The sequence below is a fragment of the Dendrobates tinctorius genome, unplaced genomic scaffold (genome assembly GCF_039654945.1).
Source record: "Dendrobates tinctorius isolate UK_male_01 unplaced genomic scaffold, ASM3965494v1 ptg000064l, whole genome shotgun sequence".
Lineage (NCBI taxonomy): Eukaryota > Metazoa > Chordata > Amphibia > Anura > Dendrobatidae > Dendrobates > Dendrobates tinctorius.
Window position 1 is genome coordinate 2113676 of NW_027361732.1, and position 26668 is coordinate 2140343.

At 45.0% G+C, this 26668-nt stretch overlaps 1 protein-coding gene across 2 annotated transcripts in view; it reads right to left on the minus strand.

Annotated features, from left to right (window-relative positions):
• Positions 1-307: 307 nt before the first annotated feature.
• ACVRL1 (activin A receptor like type 1) overlaps positions 308-26668 on the minus strand; it is a 149631-nt gene continuing 123270 nt past the window's right edge. For both annotated transcript variants that reach the window (XM_073580235.1, XM_073580236.1), the window contains exon 10: positions 308-2408. In XM_073580235.1, coding sequence (XP_073436336.1) covers positions 2274-2408 — 135 coding nt within the window. In that variant the 3' untranslated portion in view covers positions 308-2273. The remainder of the gene's footprint in view (positions 2409-26668) is intronic.

Here is a 26668-nt window from a genome sequence, read left to right on the forward strand (position 1 = left end):
ATACTTCTGAAGGCCAAATATCCCGAGGAAAGGGTTGGTTCCATCTCTGTTGTTCGGAGCACCCTGCTACCCAACCTCCCAGGTTCCTGCTTGCCATTTTTGATTGAATGATAGTTCAGACTTGTGAAATGCTTGCGCCACTGGCCCTTACATAAGGCAATTTTGCATCAGCGGAGCGCTTGCAAGCTCTATAGCAAAGAGTCTCCGAGCGCTTCGTTCCTTGCCTAGAAGACTGGCCACTGGTGATACACTGCAGCGGTGGTCGGTAACCTAGACAATGAGCAATAGAGAATTCAAAATTCCTCCATTCTTGAGAATCATGAGGATTTTAATTAGAGGTAATACATTACACATTGTAGCAGTATACCTACATTGGTCATGGAAAGAGTTTAATACAGATGCAAAGTTACTATGTAAGCAGAGATCAGACATGATTCTATATATTTTAAACTTCAATCAGCAAAAATGTATACAGGTAACACAACCGAAAACAACTCAAAAAAGTTTTGACATCTCATAAATATCAAGTTTTCATTGGTGGGTTTCTTGGTTCTAAGACGTCCACAGATCGCTAAATGAAGGAAGGGAAGCAATCAACTAAGTTCTGCCCTCCTCCCACAAGTCGAGGTGGTTTACCAACCTAGGGGAACATTTTTTTTTTTTACTTAAATACAAGTATTTGGGGCTAAAAATCATTTTTGCAATATGATTATATTACATATTTGCATTGTTTGGCTTTTATAGGCTCAGCAATTCCCTGCAAATTCAACTTTGATCAGTCCCGTGGTCATAAATCAACAGTGAGGAGCTCGAAAAAAGTCTAAGAAAAGAGTTACAAACTCTCCTGTCAGACCATGAGAACAAGCTCACTGATGGATTCTCAGTTACTTCCTTCTGCAGCTAACAATAGAATGTGCAACGCAGAAGATATAGAAGGCAAACAGTGCAAATCTTGAAATAAATCCAATTGCGAAAATTATTTTTTCCTTTGTATTTCATGAACGCATGTATTAAATAAAAAAAAAGAAACTAACGCCTTCAATAAGTCGTGTTGATATAAAAGATTGCAGTAAATAATGTGCCTATATTATAAAATCCTTATTGTGTACATTATTATATACATGTATCGTTGAATGATACATAACCTTTTCTCTTAGTAGATGGACCAGGTGAAGCTGAAGGCAAAATGTATGCCTATTTTAGCATTGCAGAGCTCTAAGGATTTGCTCATCTCCTGCAAACAAGGTGGATCTTATGGAGCTTGATACCAGAAAAATAGTACTAGCCTATATATTAGATCCATAAGGACAGTGGATTCTTTATTATAAATGTAATTAAAGCTACAGAATAAAATAAAAAATGGTAAAAATGGTGATAGTATTTTCGGACACAAGGATCTCATTTGATAGATGGGTAAAATAGACAATCTACAAATCACCTCATATATACTTTATGTTGTTTTGCCCCTCCCCCTCCAAAAACATAAATAAATACCAGTAAATCACTTCAACGTGATGTTCACAAAGTACCACCCTTTTGTCTAACTTGCAGTCCACAGCCTCTTGTAGAGCGCAATCTGTCTATCAGCAGAAACACCAAAATAGATAACAGGAAGTGAGAGCTGATCTTCTGCCTATAGACAACAGAGTTGGGCTTTTAGTTTGGGACAAGCAAGTCTTTGGACAATGGCAGAGTCAATGCATGCAGAGAAGTGAGGGATTGGACTTTTAAACAGTTATAGTGCTTACAGAATGCTGAGAAGGGCAGCCAACTCAAAAAATAGTGAATGGCAAGCTACAGTGCGCGAGAATCTGGACAGTTCCCGGCCTTGTATGTGCACCCAAAGCTGTTTTACCTTGCAAGTAATGAGGGCATTAAGAACATGCTGTTCTACAGCGGTGTGTGAAAGGACAAGTACACAGTGAATTTCTCAAATCATTCTTACTATGTATGATGCTATGATGCTCAGTAGTATACATACATTGGTCATGTAAAGAGTTAAATATAGATTCAATATTGCTGAATATTTATACCCAACAAGATCTAGAAGGCACGGCTTCCTAATAGCCGGTAAGGGTGCTAATTCTGTTATTCTAGCACAGCTCTGTATGCCATGAGTTCTGCTGGTGCATAGGATGGGATCCAAGTCAGATGGTGATGTGCTTTGTAGGCTGGAACGTATCAACGACTATAAATATCCAGAATATTCTCCTTTGGCTTCATGTCAATCTTGAGATCTTACAATGTGCAAATCACAAAGTTGGTCACCGGTTTTAACAGTCTTGTTTCCTCTGTTCCAGGGAATTGTTCAGGTTGTTTAATGTCTTCTTGATCCTCAAAGCAGTAAGCCTCGCTGATGGACTCTGGTACCAACATTCTCTCATGATCTTCATAAGTGTTGATAATATCTAGTGGGTAAATGGAAAAATGTGTTATAATTTCTAGATGATATTTATGTTTTTATTTCAGGAAACAGAATTTTTTAAAAATGTTTTCCAGGTAAGAGATTTAGTACGCAGATTTATAGCAGATATTGGTTTCTGACATTTTGAAAAATTGCTTTAAAGGGGTTGTCCACTACCAGGACAACCCCTTCTTGATCTAAAAGTTTTGGGCCACTAAAATAAAAAAGCTTATACTCGCCTCCCGTTCCGTCTGTGTCGGTACTCGTGGTCCCGGCGCTCTTGTGCAGTATTGACACACGTGACCCCGGCGCCCAATCAGCGCTGGCGTCACTGCCTTCACCTTGGGACATTTTGAACATGAAGAGGAAGTCAGAGAACAACTGCAGCCATGACTCTCATTTCATGCTCAAAATGTCGGAAGGCGGGGACAGTGACGCCAGCGCTGATTGGGCGCCAGGGTCACGTTTCACAACACCTGCACGAGAACCCCGGGGAGAGAGTGCGACATCACTGGAACGGCACCGACGCGGGAGGGAAGTATAGGCTTTTTTATTTTATCAGGACCAAATATTTAGATCTAGAAGGAGTTGTCCTAGTAGTGGATAACCTCTTTAAGTGATTTGGGCAAAACGGAAACAGACAAAACAAAGACCTTAAAAAAGTCTATTGTTTCACATACTTGTCACAGTGGAAATTAAAGTGATGCTTAGAAGCTACTCAGGTAATGTAAAACAAATTACTTTCTATATTCTGTAGACTAGTGTTAATAAAAACATGTATATATTGTGTTGCTGTGCACAGATTGGTCATTTGTTACTGTTGCATTGCTCTATCCTCACACACTGTGGTTGGCTGTAGCAAAGTCTAACTTTCAAATCACTACAAATAGGAATAGATATAATGGCTAGGTCCACCTTCACCACCAATTCTTCTAATACAAAATGAAATAATAAAACAACTGTGCAAATGGTCTTCATTAAAAATATCCCACCGCTTTGTATTAACAGTTATGTTGTTATCATAGAGACACATATAATAATAATAATAAATTTTATTTCTATAGCACCGACATATTCCGCAGCACTTTACATTTCAGAGGGGACTTGTACAGACGATAGACATTACAGCATAACAATAATCACATAGATCATAACAGATACCAAGAGGAATGAGGGCCCTGCTCGCAAGATTACAGTCTATGAGGAAAAAAGGGGAGACATGAAAGGTGGGTGGTAACAATTGCACTGATTGTTTGGACCAGCCATAATGTTAAGTGTGTAACCGTACGGACACAGAGGGCTAATAGATGCATAAAGCATGTGGGAAAATGATACGGGGAACCTGGTTATGGTGAAACTTTTGACTGTGCCACACAGGGATAGTTAGGTTAATGTGTTGAGGTGGTAGGCCTGTCTGAATAAATGAGTTTTCAGGGCACGCTTAAAATTGTAGGGATTTGGGACTACTCTTATTGACCTGGGAAGCGCATTCCAAAGAATTGGCGCAGCATGTGTATAGTCTTGGAGACGGGAGTAGGAGGTTCTGATTATCGAGGATGCTAACCTCAGGTCATCAGCAGAACGGAGGACACGGGTAGGGTGGTAGACTGAAACAAGGGAGGAGATGTAGGGTGGTGCTGAGCTATGGAGTGCTTTGTGGGTGAGGGCAATAATTTTGTACTGGATTCTGGAGTGGATGGGTAGCCAGTGTAAGGACTGGCACAAGGTAGAGGCATCGGTGTAACGATTGGTGAGGAATATGATCCTGCCTGCAGCATTCAAGACAGATTGGAGGGGGGAAAGTTTGGTAAGAGGGAGACCGATTAGAAGAGAGTTACAGTAGTCCAGACGAGAATGAATAAGAGAAACAGTAAGAATTTTTGCAGAGTCAAAGGTAAGAAAAGGTCGAATTCTAGAAATGTTTTTGAGATGCAGATAACAAGAGCGAGCCAGTGATTGGATGTGGGGGGTGAATGAAAGCTCGGAGTCAAGTATGACCCCAAGACAGCGGGCATGTTGCTGGGGAGTAATAGTGGAACCACACACGGAAATGGCAGTGTCAGATATAGGTGCATTAGTTGAGGGAGAAAACACAAGGAGTTCAGTCTTTGACAGGTTCAGTTTCAGATATAGTGAGGACATGTTGTTAGACACAGCGTTTAGACAATCGCCGGTGTTTTCTAGAAAGGCTGGCGTGATGTCAGGAGAAGAAGCGTATAATTGGGTGTCATCAGCATAGAGATGGTACTGGAAACCAAATCCACTGATTGTTTGACCAATAGGGGCAGTGTACAAGGAGAAGAGGAGGGGGCCTAGAACCGATCCTTGAGGAACCCCAACAGTAAGGGGAAGATGAGAGGAGGATGTGCCAGCAAAAGATACAGTAAAGGAGCGGTCAGAGAGATAGGAGGAGAACCAGGAGAGAACGGTGTCCTTGAGGCCAATGGAGCGGAGCATAGTGAGGAGGAGCTGATGATCCACCATGTCGAATGCTGCAGAGAGATCCAAGAGAATTAGCATGGAGTAGTGACCGTTAGATTTAGCTGTTAGTAGATCATTAGAGACTTTAGTGAGGGCAGTTTCAGTAGAGTGTAGAGAGCGGAAACCAGATTGGAGAGGGTCAAGAAGAGAGTTATCAGAGAGATAGCGGATCAGACGGGAGTGGACCAGGCGTTCCAGGAGTTTAGAGATGAAGGGAAGATGAGAGACAGGTCTATAGTTATCGGCACAGTTTTGGTCGAGGGATGTTTTTTTAAGTAGTGGATGTATGATGGCATGCTTAAACGAGGAGGGAAAGATACCAGAAGAGAGAGAGAGGTTAAATATTTTAGTTAGGTGAGTGGTGACAGCAGGGGAAAGGGACTGGAGGAAATGTGATGGAAATAGGTCACTGGTGCAAGTGGTTGGGCGAGAAGATGCAAGGAGCCTGCTTACTTCTTCTTCTGTGACTGGTTCAAAATCAGAGAGTGAGCTAGATGCAGTGGGGGAGGGAGGACAGTGCATGGTATGAGGTGATTGGGAGATAATTTCCTGTCGGATCTGGTCAATTTTTTCTTTGAACTAATTGGCCAGATCGTCAGCTCAAAGCTCCGTAGTTGGGGCCTGTACTCTTGGGTTGATAGAGAATGAAAAGTGTCAAAGAGATGTTTAGTGTTATTGGACAGTGAGGTGATGAGAGTGTTGAAATAGGTTTGTTTTGAGAGGTGAAGGGCAGTGTTGTATGTTTTAAGCATAAACTTATAATGGATGAAATCTTCGTGTAGATTGGATTTTCTCCACAGACGTTCTGCGCACCTGGAGCACCGCTGCAGGAAACGTGTTTGCAGGGTGTGCCAGGGTTGTCGCCGTCTGCGTTGTGGTGTTCTATTTATAGGAGGAGCAAATTCATCCAGGGCACTTTGAAGTGTTTCATTGTAATGCTTCAATGCAGAATCAGGACATGAGAGGAAGGAGATAGGGGCCAATGAAGACTGCAAGTTCTTCATAAGTTTCTGGGTGTTAATGGCCTGTATGTTTCTATAAGTATGGACAGTGGGGGTGACCTGAGCGGCCTGGCAGTTCTTGATAGAGAATGAAAGAAGGTTGTGGTCAGAGAGCAGGAGAGGGGACTTTGAAAAATCATCCACTGTACAAAGCCGAGAGAAGACCAAGTCGAGGGAGTTTCCGTCTTCATGCGTTAGTAAGCTGCGAAAGGCCAAACGAGGAGGTTAGAGAAAAAAGGTGACTAGCAGATGGGGAGAGGGGAAGAGTAATGGGGATGTTGAAATCGCCCATGATGAGGGTAGGGATGTCACAGGAGAGAAAATGTGGAAGCCAAGTGGCAAAATGATCCAGGAACTGATGGGAGTGGCCGGGAGCACGATACACCACCGCCACTCGCATGGAGAAGGGGGTGGGTGTAGAGTCTGACGGCATGGACCTCAAAAGAAGGGAAGGGTAGTTGAGGGATAACCTGAAAGGTACATTTTGGTGATAGGAGCAGACCAACGCCTCCACCTGCTCTATTGTCTGATCTTGGGGTATGAGAGAAGTGTAGTCCACCATATGAAAGAGCAGCAGAAGCGGTAGTGTCTGACTGCTTGATCCAGGTTTCAGTAAGAGCCAGAAGGTTAAGAGAATAAGAAAGGAAAAAGTCATGGATGAAGGAGAGTTTGTTACACACTGAGCGAGAATTCCAAAGGGCACAATTAAGAGAGACAGATGGCATGCAGGGAATATTAATAAGATTAGAGGGGTTTCTGAGTGTAGCAGCTGGGGGTTTGACTTTCTACAACATGGGGGACCAGGGTGGGGAGCAATGTCTCCTTTGACTAGGAGAAGGTGGATAGAAAGAGTGAGCAGATGGTTAAGTGATTTGTGAGAGCGTCTCTGATGTTAAATGGTGAGACTGAATCGATCTGTGCTATGTAGCAATGTGAAAAGAGCGTAAGTGCTATACATAGGAGAGGAAAGGAGTGAGGGGCCAATATGGATGGCGTGTAGAGAGTTAATGCCAAGGTTGTGAATGTGTGTGAATGCAGGGGCCATGATATAAATTACACAAATGCATAGGGTATATATTTGTTGTAATCCAAATGTACAGGGAGTAGATGTATATAAATGTCTTACCTGTCTCCTGCTCTGTCTAACTGCCATGTTCTAACTGCCTCATACTTTGATTAAATGTACTTCGATTAAATGTGCATAAATGCCCCATGCACAAATGCCTTCCCCAAGCTATGTCTGAATATATAGGAGGCTAAGGCTTTGATCTCCTTTTTTTTTTTTTTTTTCTTTGCTCTCTCTCTTCTCGTTACTCAATCAAACTAAATTGAGACAGCAGGACCCAATAAATGTTGTGGTCAGATAAACAAATGTCCAGCACTATATGGATCATAAAGCACTTTGAAAAGTTTCTTGACCTCACAACATAAGGGGACAAGCAGAGTAAGTTGAAATAACTATATACCATATATAAGCTTACGATGTTCCTTACCATCCTAACATATGACTTTACTTAACACAAACACTTTTGAAAGAAAAGGAATATACAAAGACGCTGAAGAACAAATGTAAACATTGTGAAAAAGGTCCAAGTCCCAGGTGAGTCAACACACATCTTCCTCTACAAACCTGTTTCTGCGGTGGCTCTAGATTTACTCTATGGACAAGTAGAGTCTTACCCAAATTATTAGGGGGTAAATTCCCCATTCATAAAAGTCTGGTCACTCATATATCACTAAATCTTCTCATGCTCCGACCTGCCTTATAGGCTTCCTTAGAGCACAACATCCAAGGATTTGGAACAGGACAAACTTGTATAGATGTGATGGTTGGGTGTCCACATGCTTGTATAGATGTGATGGTTGGGTATTCACATGCTTGTGTAGATGTGATGGTTGGGTGTCCACATGCTTGTATAGATGTGATGGTTGAGTGTTCACATGGTTGAATAGATGTGATGGTTGAGTGTCCACATGCATGTTTAGATGTGATGGTTGGGTGTCCACATGCATGATTAGATGTGATGGTTGGGTGTACACATGCTTGTATAGATGTGATGGTTGGGTGTCCACATGCTTGTAGTTACAATATAACATACAGGGTGTATTTCTATTATTTAATGTTGAGACATAAAGATCGAATATGCTATAACACTGATTGCTGTGGCCTGATCTCTAGGAATCCTATCAGTTCTAAAAATGAATCGGCAGATGCCTCCTTTGGCAGTCCTCCTGTGTAGCAGCACTTCCAGACACCCATTGGCAGAGAACTGCAGCTCAGCTCCTTTCTCAGCAGTATCCAATATCACTTACTATAGTAGTAAAACTTTTTATGACAATCTTGCTAAGGCTAAGTTCACACTAGCATTCTTTTTTTTTCAAATCATATTATATGAAGAGATATATGGTAAAAAACATCCATCCTATGGTGGAAACAAACAAAGCTGTCACGCAGTGTCTGGCCCAGTGAGACACAAACCAATGATTGGTCGGTAACCAAAAATACAGCAACTCAACGCCAATGGAATAAAGGAGAGGGAGACCCTGACAATAGGGAATTAGGGGCGGTCACCTCATGAGCTCCAACCTGAGCCTGTCCCTGCTCTCACCTATCACCCTATGCAGGTACTTACCCCTGCCGACGTCAGGATACTTCGTCCCTAAACTGTCACCTAAAACTGGCTTTGCTAGTGCACTGGCCGGCTTAGGACGCTAGCCTAGCCACTACCGATAAGAAACAAAGAGGAAGGGGAACAGACACAAAAGGAACGAGGTAACAAATGTACAACACTTAGCTTAAGCACAGCAGCAAACTTCACTCCACAGATAGCACAGCAACAGGACTCCAATACACCAGACTTGGCTGCACACCAGAGAGCTGCTCCTGCTTTGGTTGGTCTCCAGAAAGGACCTGTATCACCAACAGTCAGCTGATGCATCAGGTGACCTTTTGAAGGAAGGTGGGAGTGGTCACCACAAACATCAGCAAACCCAGCAGCAATGTAATTACACCAGTGGCCACCGGGGGGGGGGAAACTGACATTAACTCTGATGGCCTGAAAGTAAAAAAGTTTAATATAAAATGCCAAATCTGCCACAGATGCAAAAATGGATCGTGAGAAAAGCTCAATGGACCTCTTTCACTATAATGGTTTGGTTTCCATTCAGGAGACCATCATGTTAACTGGAAAAAAAAGGCTCTGATCAAGTATGAACTTAACCTTTCCAAAGTGCATGTTACTTGCAAGATTTTAGGGTGATACATTGCATGGACCACAATTGATAGATATCAAGTACAATAGTAAAATGTCTCCCCTTACTTTTGATGACACAGCTTGGGATACACGCCCAGATACAGTATGAGCAACTCAGGAAGTCACACCTTGCAGTTTCCAATTTCCTCGTATCACACCAAAGTTTTATTAATATTTCTTGATAAAAGCAAACCATTAACAATGGGCGCTGGATGTGTTTTATCAAGATCTGGCTAATTCATAACAGAAAAAGGAAAATGTCATAACATGTTCTACAAATAGATAATACATTGCTGGTACATTCTGATGTACCTGCATTTTATGCCAGAAGCCAGGCCAGAAGTATGGAGTATTAGGGGCCGAAACACATAATGGATTAGCCCTGTCATTACCTAGCAGTGCAATGTATAGCCCCCATCTATATATTTATAAAGACATGACGGATGGATGCGCACGGCTGCGCTCAGGGATAATGTCTCACCATATCAATATACAGTGGTTGCTTTCAAGTGAGAAAGAAACCGTGCAGCAGGTTTATCAATGCAGTAATGTCTGTTAATTGTATTGTTGATTCAGATGAATATAATATTTCTCCACTTCATATGACACTTTACTATTGGCAGGGTCACACAACAGTATGAAAAAATTTCATCCAGAAAAGTGGGACGATTTATTTTCTCATGACATTCATGTACAATCCAGCAGCTATTCATCATTTACAGTTTGCTATGTTACAGAATTGCAATGTATGTGTAAAAATCGGATGCTGTACTATGGCTCCGTATGGCACCCGATTTTCGGGAGAAACTAGTCTGAATTCAAGAACAAACTGCGATTTATTTCATGCTCAGATTCAGTCAGTGAAAAAAAAACCCCTCATCTGCACTGCGCCATTGAGTAACTTTACTCCAAGTGCTGTCCGTTTTTTTCACAGACAGAACTTGGACCGAAAATACTGTTGTGTGAACAAGGCCTTAAACTGAGTACATTTTTTTGGCTATCGGACAAAGGGACATTCCTTGTGTGGCTGATTCTGAAGATTGTCAATACTTTTCTGTTCAGAAAATTAGTGGTTATACCCAACTAGATACGTAGTGTGCATGGTGTGTGTTTCTTTTTGGGGAATAGCAATAATCAGCTTTCTTCCCTCTCCACTCTGAAGCTCATGCATGCTAATCTGAGATTGCATGTGTTTGGGTGACAGGCACAAAGAAGAGTTGTCATAACACAAGTAAATACATAACACGAGCGCTGGGCCGACAGCTATCTAAGATTTATGGTCAGCTTAAGTGGTTTACTTGATCCTATGTACTTATCTGATTTACACTGTTAGCTCTCAAGCAACAAACTCTATGGGTACCGTTACCCTTAGCGATGCACCAGCGATCCCGACCACGATATGACCCGGTCAGGATCGCTGGTGCATCGCTAAGTGGTCGCTAGTGAGCTGCCAAACAGGCAGATCTCACCAGCGACATAGCAGGGGTCGGGGGTCGCTACTTACCTGTCAGACGCGGCGATCCTGACGTCCTCCCGCCCGCGTCCACGCGTCGCTCGTCGCCACAGCAGAAAGCCCCAGCAGGAAGCCCCCGACGAGAAATGGTCCAGGACGTTCTTGCGCGATCAGCGATAATCAGCGTGGGAGCCGGTCGGAGGTAAGAATCACATGTAGCGATATCGCTAGCAATATCGCTATAACGTCACAAAACCAGTGACGTTACAGCGATATTGCTATGTGTAACGGGCCCTTAAGGGCCTGTGCACACGTTGCAGATTTGTTATTTTTATTTTCTGTGCAGATTTGTTACAAAACCTGATAGGTTTCCTGATTCCAACAAAGTGAATGACAATCCTGAAATCTCATGCACATGTTGCTTGTTTGTGATTTGCAGATTTTGCGCAGATCTGCATAATGTCAATTCTTTCAGAGTTTTTGCTGCAGATTTCACCCATACAAATGAGTAGAGAAAAATCTGCATGTCGCATGTCTAAAACACGATTAAAAAAAAGCATACATTTTTGCTGCTGCGGTTTTCCTGCCAAGAGATGCAGAAATGGTGAGTGCTACTTCTACATAAAAATTCATAATATATATAAATAGAATATCTGCAATAGATTAAAGGAAACCTGTCATGTCCCCAAATATTATTATCCTGAAGATATGGAATTAGTCTGCAGGTTAATAGCGTTCTAAAGCTGTGCAGCCACCGCACTGTGAACCCAGCTACTTGGCGGAAATTAACGTTATTCCTCCCTGCAGCCTCTGGCTTTCAGTTATAGAGGTGCACCTTCAGTTATCACTAAGCACACAATGAGACGTAGCTGTGACCACGTCCAAGCACAGTGCACTGTAGAGCCAGCTGTCAATCAGCGGTTTGCTGATGTCAACGTAGTGAATCGAGTGGCCCATGGTGGTGGTGAGGTTATGCTATGGGCAGGCGTATGCTATGGACAAAGAACACAGGTGCATTTTATTGACGCAATTTTTGGAATGCACAGAGATGCCGTGACGAGGCCTATTGTTGTGCCATTCATCTTGATATTCCACACCTGTGAAGTGGATGGATGATCTCGGCAAAAAAAAGTGCTCACTAAAGATTTAGAGATTTAGACAAATATGTGAACAATATTGGAGAAAAAAGGCCTTTGTGTACATAGAAAAAGTGTAGGATCTTTGAGTTCAGCTATTGAAAAAAGGGAGGAAAAACAAAAGTGTTGCATTTATATTCTTGTTCGGATAGCAACTAGCAAGGAAAGTATATGCACACAAAACAGGGATCACCAAACAATAAGCAATTCTTTATCAGAGAACGCATTTAAAAACACTTGAAATAGTCCACAACACGGGCTGAAAAAAATCAAGATCCATAACAAACAGTATAATATTCGAGGACCCGTTAGCTTACTAAATTACAGTCAGAGTATCAAGCAATATCCCTGGAATAAAGGGCATCAATGTGTAAGGGTGAGTTTCCACGTAGCACATTCCTTGTACTTTGGACGGAGCGGAAATCCCGGTCCGCCCAAAGCCCCGCCCCCTTCTGTACATGCGGTGATTCCAGATGTGCTCATTGAACACATCCGGAATCGCTGCATTGCATACATAGAGAAAACCAAAAACAAGGTTCAAAACACAAATATCCTAATATAAAAAAATAAACTGCAAAAAAAATGCATGAAAGTAGTAATAATAAGGGTATTTAGTAAACATAATTTTGATCAAAAGAATGTACAAGCCATCCTGCCACGTCAAGGCAACCCTTGTGAGACAGTCATAACTCTTGTATTAAAACCTTTCCACTTTCCTTTTTTCCTCGGTAATCAGTCATCAGGTCATAACCCCATACTTATTCCTTACCCATAGCTGTCAACAGAACCTCACGCTGCGCCCTGATGTGCGTTTCACGTGGTCTTCTTCCGAGGGCTGATGACTGATTAGCGAGGGATTATTGTGATGTCTACACCTCTCTAGGGGATTATTATACCTCTGCTAATTTTTTGTCTTTGGGGCCTCTTGAATTTAGTTGCACTGGCAATATATATACTATAACTTCCTGCTGTCACTAGCGCTGCACTTGTGTTGCACCTAGGTCTCTTTCTGACACTTAGCCATTTAATTGTTACTATCTCTTCTACTCATATATTTGTGAGTTATCTATTAATAAAATAATGATGTTTTTACTTGAGGATATACTGTAGACTCCTTTTTTCTGCATGTTTACAAATGAAGGATGTTGCAGGCAGCAGAATGTTCTCCATGGCGTCTCCAGACTTTGTCACATCTGTCATATGTTCTCAGCGTGAACCTGCTCATATCCGTGAAGAGCAGAGGCCGCCAATTTCGAATCTGACAATCTTGGTGTTCTCTGACAAATGTCAATCTCCCTGAAGGGTGTTGGGCTGTAAGCACAAAACCCACTTGTGGACATCAGGCCCTCATACTACTCTCATGGAGCCTGTTTCTGATAGTTTGAGAAGGCACATGGATGTTAGTGGCCTCTTGGATGTAATTTTGCAGGGCTCTGGCACTGCTCCTTCTGTTCCTCCTTGCACATAGGAGGAGGGTGCAGTCCTGCTGCTGCGTTGTTGTCCTCCTATGGCACCGTCCACTTCTTCTGGTGTACTGGCCTGTCTCCTGGTATCTGCTCCATGCTCTGGACACTGTGCTGACAGATATAGCTGCCCTTCTTGCCACAGCTTGCCTTGATTTTCCATCCTGGAAGAGCTGCACTACCTGAACAACTTTTGTGGGTTTTTACTGTAGCTCCAGGAGTGAGAGCAATGACAAAATGAAAAGTGACCAAAACAACAGCTAAAAAGTATGAGAACAGAGAAATGGTCTGTGGTCAACCCCTGCAGAACCACTCCTTTATAGGGGTTGTCTTGCTAATTGCTTATCTTTTCTACTTGTGGTCTTTTCCATATGCACAACAGCAGGCAAAATTGATTCACAATCATTGTTGCTTCATAGCTGGACAGGTTGAGTTCACAGAAGTGTGATTGACTTGGAGTTACCTTGTGGTGTTTAAGTGTTTAACAAAGGAAAGTATAAAAACCCTGCTGTGGTGTTCACAATCATCTTGCAATAGAAAAAGCTGGATGGCAAAACAAGTGCTAGTAATATCCCAAACGTAATAGGAATGAAAAAACAACTTTTAACAAAGCCAAAGGAGTTGAAAAGAAAAGTATTGAATGAGGAAAAGAAGGGCTCAATTCTGGCTTTATTAGCAGAGGGATACAGTGAGCATCATGTTGCCTCCATCGTTAAAATTTCTAAGACAACAGTCCATTACAAGAAAGTCAAGCAGCAGACATTGGGGACAACAAAGCTACAGACCGGCAGAGGGCGAAAACGACTCTCCACTGCCCGGGATGACCATCATCTTATTCGAATGTCACTCAGCAACCGCATGATGACATCAAGTGACCTACAAAAGAAATGGCAAATGGCAGCTTGGGTGAAGTGCATGGCAAGAACAGTTCATTTCTAGCTCCTAGAGGCAAGGCTCAAGGCATGTAAAGATAGAAAAAAAGCCTTTCATCAATGAAAAGCAAAGGAGAGCCAGGCTGAAGTTTGCCAAAGACCATAAGGATTGGACCATAGAGGCCTGGAGTAAGGTAATCTTCTCTAATGAGTCTAATTTTCAGCTTTACCTAACACCTGGTCATCTAATGGTTAGACGGAGACCTGCAGAGGCGTACAAGCCACAGTGTCTTTCACCCCTGTGAAATTTGGTGGAGGATCGGTGATGATCTGGGGATGCTTCAGCAAGGCTGGAATTGGGCAGGTTAATCTTTGCAAAAGATGTATGCATCAAGCCACATACAAGGTTATCCTGGAAAAACAGTTGATTCCTTCTGCTCAGGCAATGTTCTCCAACTCTGAGGACTGTTTTTTCCAAAAGGATAATGCGCCATGCCACACTGCTAGGTTAATCAATATGTGGAAGAAGGACCACCACATCAAATGCCTGTCATGGCTAGCCCAATCTCCAGACCTGAACCCCATTGAAAACCTCTGGAATGTAATCAAGAGGAAGATAGATAGTCACAAGCCATCAAACAAAGAACTGCTTAAATTTTTGTACCAGGAGTGGCATAAGGTCACCCAAAAGCAGTGTGAAAGACTAGTGGAAAGCGTGCCAAGATGCATGAAAGTTATGATTAAAAATCATGGTTATTCCACAAAATATTGATTTCTGATCTCTTCCTGAGTTAAAACATTAGTATTGTTGTTTCTAAATGATTATGAACTTGTTTTCTTAGCATTATTTGAGGTCTGCGATCACTGCGTTTGGGTCGCCCTCCCAGGGCCGTGGGGTACTCGGTACCGGGCCGGTGTCGGCGGGATGTGTCACAGCAGTGGTGACCCGGACCGTGGCCCTGGGCGCCCAAGTAATGGGGGAATTGAAATGGTGGAATGTAGTTAATGGAATAGTTCGTGACGCCACCTGTGGTGTTCGGCAATTGAGATGTTAGGCCGACGCTGCGTGCAGATCCTCTGGGGTTGGTGGTATGTTGCAGCCAAGATGGTGAAGCTCCCCACAGGTGAAGTTGTAGCCCCAGGGCAGTGTAGATGTAGGGTAGAGGAGAGGCACAAGCGGTGTAGTAGCTGGTACCCAGGTGTAGCAGTGCTGGGTGTGTTGGCGCAAGAATCAATGGAGGACACCAGGGCTTGTAGTTCCAAAGCTTTACTCACAGTCTGTAGTACACACAGGTGCCTGCCTCCATACTGTGTCCTCCGGGCAGAGGCTCAACCAACCTCCCGGTCCGATGGAGTGCTCCCTTCCAACGCTCTGCCAACATGTACCTTTCTGAACATCTCCTCTTATACCGTCTTTAAGTGTGAAGTACTCCCAGTACTGAGTTACACTGGAGTGCCTCCTGACAGATGTTTCCAAGAACTCTACTTGTACAGCAGACAGCTGTAGCCTGCTTCGGGGACTCCTTACTCCTGAGTCCCGGCTCTCTATCCAAGTTGCTGTTGTGCCCCCAAGTCTTAGATGGGAATAGTGCATTTACAGCCCACTACTCCACTGATGTCTGCTGCAGGACCATTAGCATCCATACAACCTCGGGGACCGGGCCCCGGCCTTGCGCTTAGAACTACTAGGCAGGGTTCTCTCCTAACCCACGTCCTCTCTGTTCCCTTTTACTCCTTCGTTCCGTACTAATCTTTCTCTCTTATGGAAGATCAGGTTTCAGTTCAATGTCTTTCTCCTTCTATCCTTTCCCGTGCCAGCAGACCCAGGTCACTGAGGTCTGCTGCAGCACCTCCTTCCTCCATCCCTCTCTCAGGGATCTTCTTTCCTCACTACTCTCTGAGTGGCTTCCTCCCCAGACTGACCTGTAATCCTAAACCTTCCCGCTCTTTTATGTATTCTGAACTCCACCAGCCACCCAGGACGTTTCGTGTTCCAAGCAGGGAACCACCAAAGGTGCTCTGCTACTCTCTAAGCAAGGAGCCGCAATGTGGCTTTGCTGAACTACTCTGTTGTGTGGGGTGCGAGTGTTGGAGCATGGTCAGGAGCCTCCAACTTACCTGGATGGTGGGGCACCACACCTCAGGAGGAGGTGCAGTACCTCTGTGGCGACTGAGCCTCAGGGGCGCCACACATGCATTTTTTGTTATTTTGACCATTTCTCATTTTCTGAAAACAAATACAAAATTTAGTGCTCGGAAAATCGGAGACATGTTGTCAGTAGTGATGGGCAAGCACTAAAATGCTCGGGTGCTCATTGCTCAGGTCAAGCAAATTGGAATACTCGGACAGAACAACAAGCCCAATGTAAAGGGGGTTTTTACACATAGCGATATCGCTAACAATATCGCTAAAGCATCACCGATTTGGTGACACAGCAGCGATATCGCTAGCGATATCGCTATGTGTGATACTTACCTCCGACCGGCTCCCCCGCTGTCCATCGCTGATCGTGCGAGATCACGCAGCTCCATTTCTCGTCGGGCTCTTCCTGCTGGTGCTGACGAGCGACGCGTGGACACGGACGGGAGGACGTCAGGATCGCCACGTCTGAAAGGTAAGTAACGGCCGCTGTATCGCTGCTGCATTGCTGTGAGATCTGCCTGTGTGGCAGCTCACTAGCGACCATTTAGCGATGCACCAGCGATCCTGACCGGGTCGTATCGTGGTCGTGATCGCTGGTGCATCGCTAAATGTAAAGAGGCCTTAAGTCTATAGGAGACCCGAGCATTTTCACTACGATCCCCCCGGGGGTCCTATTAAGATGTAAAAACATCTGAAAATGATGGAAACACTGCTCAAATGACATGGGGACATCATGGGGATCGCCCCTGGAAGCATTCCTGACTCCTAGTTCACAGCTTTAAACAATGTTATCAGAGTTTCATACCATTTTTATCGGTGCACCAAAAAACATACCAAAACGAAACCAAAACGGATTTTGCAGGGAAATATGTTAAGGTCAGGGCCGTTTTTAGGGGGGATGGGGGGTGCGATCGCCCGGGGCGCCACCCAAGCCAGGGGGCGCCTGCAGGGCCGCACCTATCATGAGCCAAGTTGAGCTCTTTGCCTCAGGCGGCAGTGCTTCCTGAAGACGGGGCAGCAGAGCGGCCCCCCTGTCAGATAACGTGGTGCCGAGTCTCCCTGTAACCCCTGCTGTGTCACATGTCTGACTCCAGCAAGGAAGTTTTTCTGTGGGCGGAGTTTGTGCTCTGTCCCGTTGTCTCTATGGAGTCTGCTCTGTGCCTGTATTGTCTATGGAATCTGCTCTGCGTTCCCGCCTTTCATCTTCTCCTCATTAGGATCTGGGTGAGTCCAGACATGGAGCATCTGTTACTGTATGCACAGTCCCGGCCCCAGTGATGTGTATATACCCCAGTGTCTGCCCCAGTGTCTGTATATACCCCAGTGTCTGCCCCAATGATGTGTATATACCCCAGTGTCTGCCCCAGTGATGTATATAGCCAAGTGTCTGCCCCAGTGATGTGTATATACCACATTCTCTGTATATACCCCAGTGTCTGCCCCAGTGGTGTATATACCCCAGTGTCTGCCCCAGTGATGTGTATATACCCCAGTGTCTGTATATACCCCAGTGTCTGCCCCATTGATGTGTATATACCCCAGTGTCTGCCCCAGTGATGTATATTCCCCAGTGCCTGCCCCAATGATGTGTATATACCCCAGTGATCTGTATATTCCCCAGTGTCTGCCCCAGTGATGTGTATATACCCCAGTGTCTGCCCCAGTGATATGTGTCTATACCCCAGTGTCTGCGCCAGTGATGTGTATATACCACAGTGTCTGCCCCAGTGATGTGTATATACCCCAGTGTCTGCCCCAGTGATCTGTATATACCCCAGCGTCTGCCCCAGTGATGTGTATATACACCAGTGTCTGCCTCAGTGATGTAAATACCCCAATATCTGCCTCAGTGATGTGTATATACCGCGGTGTCTGCCCCAGTGATGTATATATACCCCACTGTCTGCCCCAGTGATCTGTATATACCCCAGTGTCTGCCTCAGTGATGTAAACACCCCAATGTCTGCCTAGTGATGTGTATATACCCCGGTGTCTGCCCCAGTGATGTGTATATACCCCGGTGTCTGCCCCAGTGATGTGTATATACCCCAGTGTCTTCCCCAGTGATGTGTATATACCCCAGTGTCTGCCCCAGTGATCTGTATATACCCCAGTGTCTGCTCCAGTGATATGTGTGTATACCCCAGTGTCTGCCTCAGTGATGTAAATACCCCAGTGTCTGCCCCAGTGATGTGTATATACCCCAGTGTCTGCCCCAGTGATCTGTATATACCCCAGTGTCTGCCCCAGTGATATGTGTGTATACCCCAGTGTCTGCCTCAGTGATGTAAATACCCCAGTGTCTGCCCCAGTGATGTGTATATACCCCAGTGTCTGCCCCAGTGATCTGTATATACCCCAGTGTCTGCTCCAGTGATATGTGTGTATACCCCAGTGTCTGCCTCAGTGATGTAAATACCCCAGTGTCTTCCCCAGTGATGTGTATATACCCCAGTGTCTGCCCCAGTGATCTGTATATACCCCAGTGTCTGCCCCAGTGATATGTGTGTATACCCCAGTGTCTGCCTCAGTGATGTAAATACCCCAGTGTCTGCCCCAGTGATGTGTATATACCCCAGTGTCTGCCCCAGTGATCTGTATATACCCCAGTGTCTGCCCCAGTGATGTGTGTGTATACCCCAGTGTCTGTCTCAGTGATGTAAATACACCAGTATCTGCCCCAGTGATGTGTATATACCCCAGTGTCTGCCCCAGTGATGTGTATATACCCCAGTGTCTGCCCCAGTGATGTGTATATACTCCAGTGTCTGCCCCAGTGATTTTGGGAGGCTTCGCTGATGTCACTTGTCATGTCCTGGTTGGTGGGGGGGTGAGTGATGTAATGTCACAGGAGAGGGTCGGAGGCTGCACACAGAAGTCTGCGCCGGCTCCTATAGATGATGATGGACCATTACCGGCTCACAGATGTTCGGTGAGGACGGGAGCCACTCTCATTATTCTCATATGTTATCATCCCAAATGAAAACCATTGTTTCCTAGAATAGAGATGGATGTCTTACATACATTGTTCACACACTGCAATCTTTGCAATTTGCAATTTGCAGATTGATAGCGCAGGGTCTGTGAGTCACTGTGTGTGAGGCCGGTTTCACACGTCCTGATATTTCTGGTACCGGAAAAACCGGTACCGGAGATATCCGTGACTGAGTGTGTTATACTTGTGTGCCGCCCGTGTGCCACATCAGTACAACACAGGAGGCCGCCGGGGAAGAAGCGCTACAGTAAGCACTGTTCCCCGGCAGCGGGTGCTGAAGACGGCTCTCATCATTCTCCCCTGCTCTGCCGGCAATCGGCGCGAGCAGGGGAGAATGATGAGCATTATATTAAGGTGAGAACAATGACAGCAAGTAGAGGCTTTTGGGACTATTACTCCTATCAACCTACACCTGCTGCCGCTAATAAGTGACATGAGGACACGTTTATCTAAGTTTATCTAAAGTATTCAGCATGTTAATGTTCGGGGGGGGGGGCGCTTTTTCAATGTTCGCCCTGTTGGCAAAATTCCCTAGAAACTGCCCTGGTTAAGGTACATCCTTTTCAGGATAATGACTTGTATATAAGGCAAAATAATTAACTCCAGACCAAAATGTTCCTCCACCACTTGAGCTATGTTCAGACGCAGCGTTTTTAAAGCATTTTTCAACTTTAACATTGCTTTCAACCAATACAAAAGCATTTACTGAGAAATGTCATTGTAACATTTAACAACCTTAGCTGGCCATGTGGTGTGTGACACATAAGCAGATACATCTTGTTTCATTTATGAAGGATGGACGCTTAAAGTGACAGAGCGTATTTTTACCAGGGCATCAGGTGACATTAATCTTCTTAAAGGGCCATTATTAAACAGTGGGTCTCCTAAACTGTCATTGCCTATGCAGTGAGTGGATGGGCTGCCAAGAATTAAGACGCACCCCAATACCCCTTTCACGAGATGTCCAGGAGGGCTTCCATAAAAAATGTTGCATTGAATGCAAGGTCTGCCCTGCTACCAAGTCATATGCACCCTAATATGCCTTTGAACCCAGGAACTGGATGGGCCCAGGAAAGTAGATGTCCAGGAGGGCTTCCATAAAAAATGTTGCATTGAATGCAAGGTCTGCCCTGCTACCAAGTCATATGCACCCTAATATGCCTTTGAACCCAGGAACTGGATGGGCCCAGGAAAATCCACTTCACATTATTAATTTGGTACTCCCTTTCTGTTTTCTTATGAATTCACTGCAAGGCCTGCCCTGCTATCAAGTCATATGCATCTCAATCCCAATCCCCACTTGGAAGAAACATGGAGGAGGGCCTCTTAACAAAAAATGTCCCATTAAAAAGGAGCGGGTCTACTAGACTTGGAAGGCCCATACAGTAAGTGTGTTGGCTGTCAAACATTTTTCCCTTTTGGGTTGTTAGGCGTTGGGTTACGGTCGCTGCACAGCAGGAATCCCAAACCTTGCATTCGGCAGTCTCCCATTCCTCTTAACAAAAAATGTCCCATTAAAAAGGAGCGGGTCTACTAGACCTGGAAGGCCCATACAGTAAGTGTGTTGGCTGTCAAACATTTTTCCCTTTTGGGTTGTTAGGCGTTGGGTTACGGTCGCTGCACAGCAGGAATCCCAAACCTTGAGTTCGGCAGTCTCCCATTCCTCTTAACAAAAAATGTCCCATTAAAAAGGAGCGGGTCTACTAGACCTGGAAGGCCCATACAGTAAGTGTGTTGGCTGTCAAACATTTTTCCCTTTTGGGTTGTTAGGCGTTGGGTTACAGTCGCTGCACAGCAGGAATCCCAAACCTTGCGTTTGGCAGTCTCCCATTCCTCTCCGGCCACATACGAGGCTGCTCAGCAGACTCGTCGATCCAGGCGCTCTACTCAGACCAGCTCTGTAGGTTTAGTTGCTGCTGCCACCTCTGGTCCAGCTATAACATCGCAGGCTGGTCAGCAGTGAGCTACTTCAGGGACTAAGTCCTCCTTTCGGTCCACTGAGCATGCCCGTGGGACGATCTCTCATTGGAGATCGGAGGTCACATGCTCAGGTCCTTCTCCAGCTCGGATTGGACCATCAAAAGGTCAGGAAGGTCCCGGAAGTACGCGGCTATAAAAGGTTCGCATGGCCGCTCGGCCATGCGCTAGTATAGACTGCATTACCAGACTATGAGGAGTGAGTGTTGTATGCATGTATGAATGTCTCTGGTGACTGACTCATTTGAAACCCCTACCCTTGGTACGCATGTGTAGTGCAGCCTAGCCTGTTAAGCACCCAGGCTTAGGTGTAGGTAGAGGCAGAGTCTGAGACTAACTTCAGTGTCCACCGGTGGCTCTGCACGCTTCGGTGCACGTACTCGACACTCCACCTTAGTCAGCAGCTATAGTGACATCTGCAGGTGCGACGCCGCGCGCTCTGTAGGTCTAGAGGGACTTAGACCTCGTGTCCTTGGGGCTGAGTTCTGTGACCGCATACTGAGCACTCTCTTGCCGAGTGCTGTGATTTTAACAGGCTCCAGCATTTATGTTCAGCGGTGGCGCGGCTCTGTGTCGTAACAGAGTTCGCTTCTGTTCACACTGGGTGACGTTAACTCACGCGTGACCTCTTGTATACCACTTTATACTTTCGCCATTACTAAGCAGCAGTTTACCACCCCTGCACGGTGGACCCCGGGCTGCGAATGCACCTTACTATAATTTCATTACTTGGTGCGTTCTGCCAGCCCTAACAGGGGTACACCTCAACCTTTTCCATAACAAGTATTTTATGCCCAGAAAAACCACCCGCCCTTGTTAGGAATTCGACACTGACTGTAGCTGCTGTTAGAATCTGTTCAGTTTGTGACTATCCGCCATTTTCTTGTAGTGTTTTGGCTACTGGTCTTTTTCCCCTGGTGCTGGGTTTGTCTAGGGTCAGGTGATTGTATCACCCTTTATTAACCTGCACCTGTCTCCCGTTCCTTGCTGGGCAACAGTGTTAATCCGCTTGAAGTCTGGCTTGGAGCCTTGCTTTGCCATCTGTGTGTTTGATTAGTGTAGTTCTGGGACCTCTGGTTCTGCTAGTCCTAGTTTCTGTTTTCAGTTTGTTTTTGCAGCCTTCTCTTTGTTTTCTATTAGGAGGTGACCCGTTTTGTACCCAGTCCTTATAGCTTTCAGGGACCCCCTTCCCCCTATCTATAGGTCTTCGCTTGAGATTAACCTAGGATCGTCGTTGGGTCTATTCACAAGGAATGGGTCGCCCACTCCATCGTAGGGTATCAGCCTAGTCGCAGTGCAGGGTCAGTTTTCCCCACTCCTACCCTAGTCCTGTGCGGCAGTACCGTAACAGTTTGTCCAACTGAGAAATTATAAAAAGAAAACCCTCCCAGATTTCTGCAGTATGACCAGCGTTCAAGATCTCGCTCAACGCCTGCAACAGATAGCGTTGGAAGTTCCAGCTTACAACAGCACGTGAGTAATTGCCCAGGGGTCAGCCCTGAAGAGCCTAAGGTGAGTTTGCCTGAATGTTTTTCTGGTAAACGTCAGGAATTTTTTTCGTTCAAAAATGCATGTTTACCTTATTTTCGGCTTAGACCCAGGTCTTCATGGGCTGTATTACAGCGTGTGGGGATTATTATGTCTTTATTGCGATGGGAGCCGCAAGTTTGGGCATTTTCATTGCATCCAGATGACCCTTGTTTAATGTCAGTAGAAGCGTTTTTTCTGCTCTGTGGTTAATATATGATGATCCAGATCGGGTCGCTATAGCCAAGGCTAAACTCAGACGGCTGAAACAGGGTTCTGGTGACGCTGAGGGATATTGTACCCAGTTCAGACGATGGTCTGCAGAAGTCAGCTGGAATGATCCAGCACTCAAAAGTCAGTTTTTAGCAGGGTTATAGACTTACTCATTGCATACCCTGCACCTGCTACACTTGAGGCTGCAATGCAGTTAGCCATCAGGGTGAATAGAAGATTGAGAGACAGGCAGAATGAGGAGAAGGCTTCATTTCTGCTGGATCCTGTCTCTCAAGAGACCCCCATGGACTATGGGGAACCGATGCAACTTGGCGCAATGTCGTCTTGTTCCCAGGAAAGGGAGAGAAGGTTCTCTGAGGGGCTATGCCTTTACTGTGGTAAGACTGGCCATTTTATCAAGTAATGTGAAGGTCGCATAAATCAGGAAATGAAAAAAAAAGGGGTCAGAGTAATCCTCCCATTCGTATTGCATTTTTACGGTCCGCAGGAGTTTCTTTTTCTTGTAGTTCTATCTGTCATGGTCATACTATGGATTTTCAAGTTGATGGTGGACTGTGGGTCTGCACTGAATTTGATAGATCAACAATTTCTAGACAAGTATAAGATTGAATATGTACCGTTGTCATCCCCTTTTCCTGTAGTAGCGATTGATAACACTCCGTTAGAGCATGGGTGCGTTTCTCGAAAGGTCACCGGGTTTCCACTCACTGTGAATATGGAGCACCCGGAATCTTTAGATTTGTTTGTACATGATAAATTGCCTTTTCCAGTCGTCCTGGGGTTGCCCTGGTTAAAAGTGCACAATCCTGTACTGGACTGGTCGTCAAATACTATAAGATCCTGGTGTCAGGGGAGTTATGGAAAATGTGATGTACACATCGCTGCTGTGGTGAAAAATGAGGTACCTGAAGCCATTCAGTAATTCTGGAAAGTATTTTCTGAAGTTGAGTCACTCACAAGCTCTACCACCGCATAGATTACGATTGCGCTATTGAGTTCGTCCCAGGTGCTACTCTCCCTAAGAGACATTTATTTAATCTGACGATCCCTGAGAGGGAGGCCTTAAAGGAATGCCTGCAGACTAGTCTTGCTGCAGGTCATATAAGGCCCTCCAAGTCTCTTGTGGCTGTGGGGTTCTTTTTTGTCAAAAAGAAAGATGGGGGTCTTAGGCCGTGTTTGGATTTCAGGGAGATTAACAGGATCACTGTGCGCAATCCTTACCCCTTGCCGCTAATTCCGGATTTGTTTAACCAATTAGATGAAGCCAAGTGGTTCTCTAAGATTAATCTCAGTGGGGCATATAATTTGCTGCAGATTAAAGAAGGCGATGAATGTAAGGCCGCCTTAATACCCCAGAAGGTCATTTTTAGTGCCTAGTAAAGCCTTTCGGTCTTACAAATACTTCGGCGTTCTTTCAAAATTTCATTAACAACATTCTGAGGCTGTTGATCGGTAGGAGTGTTATCGTTTATTTGGATGATATTTTGATCTACTCGCCCGATCTTGAGTCGCATTGGCAGAGAGTCCGCGAGGTTCTGCAGATTCTGAGAGAAAACTCACTATTTGCTAAACTGGAGAAATGCGAGTTTGCGGTACCGAAAATTAGCTTTTTGGGGTACATTGTTTCCAGTGATGGGTTTGAGATGGACCCGGTGAAAGTTCAGGTGGTATTGGAGTAGCCTAGACCTGAATGCTTGAAGTCAATTCAGAGATTCTTGGGGTTTGCTAATTATTACAGAAAATTCATAAATAATTTTTCTGTTATCGCCAAACCCCTTACTGATCTGACTAAGAAGGGTGTCAAAACTGTCCCCTGAGCCTGTTAAGGCCTTTGAGCAGCTCAAGGAGAAGTTTAGCTCTGCTCCTGTGTTGATCCAAACAGACGAGACTAAGCCCTTTCTGGTAGAGGTGGACACCTCATCAGTAGGAGTGGGGGCTGTTCTGTCACAGCAGGGAGAGGATGGAGTACATCCCTGTGCGTTCTTTTCTAAGAAATTTTCGGAGGCAAAGCTCAACTACGATGTTGGGAACCGAGAATTGCTGGCTATTAAGCTTGCATTTGAGTATTGGTGACATTTTTTGGAGGCTGCTAGACATCCTATACAAGTCTTTACTGATCATAAGAATCTGATCTATCTGGATGCTGCTAAATGTTTGAATGCTCATCAAGCTAGGTGGGCATTTTTTTGCCCGGTTCCATTTCTTTGTGACATATATCCCTGGAACAAAGATTGTTAAAGCTGATGCTTTGTCTCGAAGTTTCTCCCCAGCGGTTAATACTGAAAAGGAGGAATCTTTTCTGCAGAAAGGGGTGGTGGTGGCAGCTTTAAAGTAGGTTCTAAGTTGGAGAATAACTTTCTTAAAGCCCAGGATGCAGCACCAACCAACGCTCAGTATGGGAAATTATTTGTGCCCAAGCCCCAAGGAGAGCTTTGTTTACGGAATGTCATAAGTCTTGTTTGGCGGATCATCCAGGGATTGCCGAAATTAGATTGTCGATCGATCGGAATTTCTGGTGGCCGGGGTGGCTAAGAGAAATCATCAAGTGGGTGTGTGCGCTAGGTCTAAGGCTTCTCATGCTCCAGAGGCAGGGTTGATGTTCCCATTAGAGGTTCCTAGTTCCCCATGGACGCATCTTGCAATGGATATTATCACCGATCTGCCGGTCTCTGAGGGTTTTTCTGTGATCTGGGTTGTGGTAGACCGGTTTAGTAAGATGTATCATCTGGTCCCATTCAATAAATTACCCTGTGCTAAGACACTTGCCAGGGCATTTGTGAAAGAGATTGTCAGACTCCATGGTGTCCCCACGGACATTGTCTCCGATAGGGGACCACAGTTTGTGGCTTGATTTTGTCTTGCCTTTTGTGACAGACTTAAGGTTCATTTGTCATTTTCGTCTGGTTATCATCCGGAGTCCAATGGACAGACAGAGAGGAAGAACCAGGACGGTGAGCAGTTTTTGAGGTGTTTTGTAGCAGACAATCAGGAGATGTGGTCAGAATATCTACCATTAGCTGAGTTTGCTCTCAATAATCATACGTCTTCTTCGGCTGGGTGTTCTCCTTTTTCTAGGATGGGGCAGCGGTGCCTGAGGAGGAGAGTTTTCTGGAAATTTGGAAAGGGTTTGGACCAGTGTGCATTATAATCTGAATCAGGCTAATAGGAGGTCTAAGAAATATTTTGACAAGAAAAGAAGGGAGGCGAGGTTGGCTGTTGGGGACATGGTTTGAATGTCCTCTAGGAATCTGGGTTTAAAGCTCCCTTCTAAAAAGTTGGGGCCTAAGTTTGTAGGATCCTTCAAAGTGGTTCAGATTGTCAACTCGGCAGTGGTCAGATTGGACATTCCTTTGTCCTGGAAAATTAATTCAGTTTTTCATGTGTCTTTGCTGAAGAAAGTTGACACGCCTGATAAGGTGGCTATGTCGTCTGCTCCTCCAATTGATGAGTACTGTGAGTTTGAGATTTCATGCATTCTTGATTCCAGGTGGCACAGAGGAGACTTACAGTATCTCGTGTCCAGGAAGGGTTTTGGTCCCGAGGACAATTCCTGGGTAAAAGCTGTGGATGTTTCAGCCTCAAGACTGGTTAAGGCTTTTCACAGGAGATTTCCGAATAAGGCTCGGCCTAGAGGATCCTCGTTAAAGGGGAGGTACTGTCAGAATCTGTTCAGTTTGTGACTATCCGCCATTTTCTTGTAGTGTTCTGGCTACTGGTCTTTTTACCCT